At 34.9% G+C, this 4409-nt stretch overlaps 1 protein-coding gene across 1 annotated transcript; it reads right to left on the bottom strand.

Annotated features, from left to right (window-relative positions):
* Positions 1-2359: 2359 nt before the first annotated feature.
* LOC112525332 (malonyl-coenzyme A:anthocyanin 3-O-glucoside-6''-O-malonyltransferase) lies at positions 2360-3742 on the bottom strand. Its single transcript, XM_025135421.1, has one exon. It carries the CDS (start codon positions 3733-3735, stop codon positions 2392-2394), a length of 1344 nt encoding a protein of 447 aa, XP_024991189.1. The 5' UTR covers positions 3736-3742; the 3' UTR covers positions 2360-2391.
* Between the last annotated feature and the right edge of the window lie 667 nt (positions 3743-4409).

Raw genomic sequence — 4409 nt, 5'->3', positions numbered from 1 at the left:
ATTGCTTTACGAGGGATGATACCAACTTCGGTATGGGATGCAATAACGGAGTTGTGCACATTCTTCCTTGTGATATGTTCAAGGGTGTTACACATAGATGACTTGGTTCCATTGCAAACAAGTATTGTTCAAACAATTTGCAAGTTGGAAAAGGTCTTTCCGCCCGGATTCTTTGATTCAATGGAACACCTCGTTATACATTTGACACGTGAAGCTATAAATGGTGGTCTGGTCCAATATAGGTGGATGTATTTGTATGAGAGATGAGTTCCTAATTTTATTGAAATCTAGTACAATATATTCATATAAAAAACTTTTCTTGTCCCTAACATGTATTTCATCTCTTTAGGAAGCTTGGGTCGTTAAAGAGAACGGTTCGAAACAAAACAAGGGTTGAGGGCTCTATCGTTGAGTCGTACCTTGTAAATGAACTTTCTACCTATTGCTCCYTCTATTTTGATCCAACAATAGAAACAAGACATAATCGTGAGTCAAGGAACTTTGCCCCGAATATCCCGAGTTGTTCGGAGACTGACGATTGATTAAGCATATTCAAAGTTCCATCTCGTCCACTATTCGCGAATGGTGGAAAACAGATAATCTTAAATGAACATGACCTGGAGATTATCCATAGATATGTCKTGTTCAACTGTGTAGAAGTTCAACCTTTCCAGWCCACCTTTGATGAAAAGATTCGACAAACTGAACCGAATATTGATGATGTTGAACTTGATAGAATTCGGGAGGAGAGGTTTGCTGACTGGTTCTCGCACCACGTGAGTATATATATATATATATACTGGTCATTGGTACTAATATACAGAAAGTAATGACGTACGTTATGTGTTTCCCTCACTGATACTCTGCATTTTTGTAGTGATACTAAACGTTGAGATCAGTTGTTTTCACTAATAAAGATTCAAATCCAACGAGAACTCATTGAGACGACGAGACCAATCAAAAACTCATCCATTGATTTAGTGTGTGTTTTGTGTGTAAAACCATAACCTACCATCATCATCTTCTATGGACACCATTAAGAATCATTCGATACTGATCAAGAACCCATCGACAGATTTAGTGTTTGTGTGTGTAAAATCATAATTCATTGCCTTCATCTTTCATCAAGACAAACCGAGACCAATTGGGGACCTTTCTGTACCAATTGATAACACATCAAGACAGAATAATAACCCTTCAAGACCAATCGAGAACCCAGTAAAAGAAACACTATAGTATGTATGATTGAAATTATAGTATATTCATGATGAATGATATGTATATGCATGATTAATATTATAGATAAAGTGTATACTCATGATTAATATCATTATGATATATAAATATTAGTGAGTTATTTTATACACGTGAACATACATGATATTCATGACGAATAATATTCATAAGGAATAATATTCATGATTATGCAAAGTTATTCATCATGAATAATACATGAAATTGTCGTTTTGCAGTTGTNCGAATAATATATATATATATATATATATATATATTCATAATGCATAATATGTATATCCATAATCAATACTCTAGTGAAAAAAGTATAATCCTAACATATATTATAGTAATGAATGAATATTAAATAGATGATGTATAGACGTGAATGTACATGAATATTACACAGGGGCAAGTTCAAATGAGAAACTAAACATTTTATGAAAAAGGTCGAGAAGTTTCAATATCATATATGATTACACAATCTTAATCGTATATGATTAAACACATGTTGCTTTGAAACACATAGACGCTTACAACACATAGACTCATAAACACAAGTTATAAAAAAAATATCATATATGATATTGAAACTTTTTGCCTTCTCGTAAAATGTTTAACTTCTCGCATGATCTTTCCTCTACACAGATAAACCATTTTGAATAAAAAATAGTTAAAACAGAAGGAAAAAACGGTATCAAGATGGATGTCAAATCGATAGAATAAAATGCTATTTTTTATGTAATTTGTTTGATTAAAATATTAATTATTTTTAAAATAATTTAGTTTAAAAACCAAGTAGATAAGAAAATTAATTGAAAAAAGAAAAATCAAATAGATAAGCGCCTTTCATAGATCAAATTTATTATATATTTCCATTTGATGTTGATTACTAAAGTACGATTGAGAGCGAAATTTCGTCTTAGTACACTGCATTTACAGCCTCTATTTGATCATTCTACAAGATAATTCGATTTCATCGTTTAAGGTTCTATTTCCAATTCCTTCCATGGTTCAATTTTCATTATATTTCTAATTTTGTAAAGTCCAACTTGATTATTGTTGGATCTGAATTCAATGTATTTATTTTTATACCATGACATGAATTTAATATGATTTTTAAGTATTCACTTAAAAGCAAAAACCAATAACATTTGATCATTCTAAACCACAATTGAACATGGAAACAAAAGCCTTCATCTCAGTCGCCGAAAGGCACACACCAATTTCCAGATCTTCATTCGAATCTTTACAGGCGTTCATAGAAATAGATCCATTATAATCTATGGAGATGATTTCATACTTTCTGGGCTTCCCCCATCCAAAATCGGTATCATAAAATCTGATCTTTGGTGTTCCAGCAACCCCCATTATCGTATCTGGCACCCCTCCAAACGAAAGTTCATACCAACTCTCAGCATCTTTCAAGATTCCATCTTTATCGGTCAGCTTCTCATGTAAACTCTCTCCAAGTAACCTAGCTGCCGTCACGAACCCATCTCTTTCAGATAATACAGTCGTTCTCGCCATCGCCCCACATGGTGCAACACAGTTGCCGAAATAGGTTGCAGGGATCGCCGGAACCAGACGTGACCTACAATCGATCACGAAACCAAACACTTGTAGCTCGTCGCCGCGTATTTTTGCCATACAACTCCAGATATACGCACATGCTACAGTAAAAGATGATACGTATTGCAACGATGGCAGTTGGTTCGACACCCGTTTCTTTAACCGGTTGATGGTTGGTCGGGTCAACACGAATGTGGCTCGAACATTGTTTGTTGGTCCAGAAAGGCTTGCAGGCTGATACTCTTGAGTAAAAGTTCCAATATTTGCTTGCTTTAGATATATTTCATCTAACGTTGGCTGTTTGATCACTCTATCATACAACGGCAAAGCTCCACTACCCAGAAATGACTCATCTGTGCCAGATCTTGCAATGGAAGTCCACGCCTTTAGGAAACAAGACCGAGTGCTCGCATCTCCAAGGCAGTGGTGATTCGTCATTCCGATAGAGATGCCACAGCCTGGAAAAACCGTTACTTGAACCGAGAACACCGTGATCGATACATAATCCGCGGATGCTTGTGCAGCATGTCCAAGAACAGGTATAAGAGGATAAAAACTACCACAGTCTCGAGCATGGTTTCCAGTTAGATCATGGAAATCAAGATTGCTCTCTGCGAAAGTAACGGCAACAGAGTCGCCATCGACGTGACGAATTTCGGGTTTTCGAGTAGGAAATATGATCAAGTTACCAACAAACGGGAAAAAATGCTGAAGAGTGATTGATAACGACCTTTTGAGAGTGGGAACAATGGTTTCAATAAACTGAGGTTTAGTGATTGCGAGTTCATAGAAGAAAAGATGGTGAACAGGAGGTTGGGACAGCCATCCAATGTCGAAGAAAGTCAGCGGCAGCGATCGGTGGCCTACGGTGGCTGGTGGTGGCGATACTTGGGACTGTTCTAGCACAGTGAAGATGGGAAGGGAAGCCATGTAAAGTCAGTCAGGTCGATGGATCAATAATGTTCATAGAATGAGTGGTGTTATAAATAAAGGCATAAATGATTCCTTGACAAACCCCACCTTGAAATGATTTCTTCAATTAGATAATAATAGGATATCTCATGTCATTTGTTTTTTTTTTATTAAGTTGGATATCCAGCTCGTTATGTGAGCGGACTAATTCCAGGACGATCATCTGATTTGCAGGTAGCTCGGAGTTACCGTATTTGAATTTACTTGACTACAAGAGGATTTTTATTCTTCCTTGGATTTGAACCTGAGACCACCAGGTACTTTTGATATTTGGAGTTAAGCTCAAACCAATTAGGCACCACCCTTATGGTTAGTTTGTGTTAACATACAGATGTTTTTTTAAAACATTTGCACCAATTGACTATCGTAATATAAAATAAAGAAATATACTTTTATCATGTACGTAGATGATTAATGTTAAAATACGTTATTTTTTATTTGTGTTTAACATTAAAAATATATAATTAATTTTAAAAATGTTAAATTTTGAACTCATTTTTACATTTAAAACTTTATAGTAAAACAATATGAATATAATATTCACAATACTTTTACTATGAATATTTGACTTTTTTTTTATCTTAAAATATAAAAATATTGTACCACGTATCTAAAAAAAATAAGCTTGTTTT

This window comes from Cynara cardunculus (genome assembly GCF_001531365.2).
Source record: "Cynara cardunculus var. scolymus isolate 2C chromosome LG 13, CcrdV1, whole genome shotgun sequence".
NCBI classification, from domain to species: Eukaryota; Viridiplantae; Streptophyta; class Magnoliopsida; order Asterales; family Asteraceae; genus Cynara; species Cynara cardunculus.
The sequence above is the reverse complement of the archived record's forward strand: the minus strand, read 5'-3'. Positions and strand labels throughout refer to the sequence as shown.

Bases quoted from the DNA above. Each gene is read 5' to 3' on its own strand.
- LOC112525332 (XM_025135421.1), bottom strand. From the start codon at position 3,735: ATGGCTTCCCTTCCCATCTTCACTGTGCTAGAACAGTCCCAAGTATCG.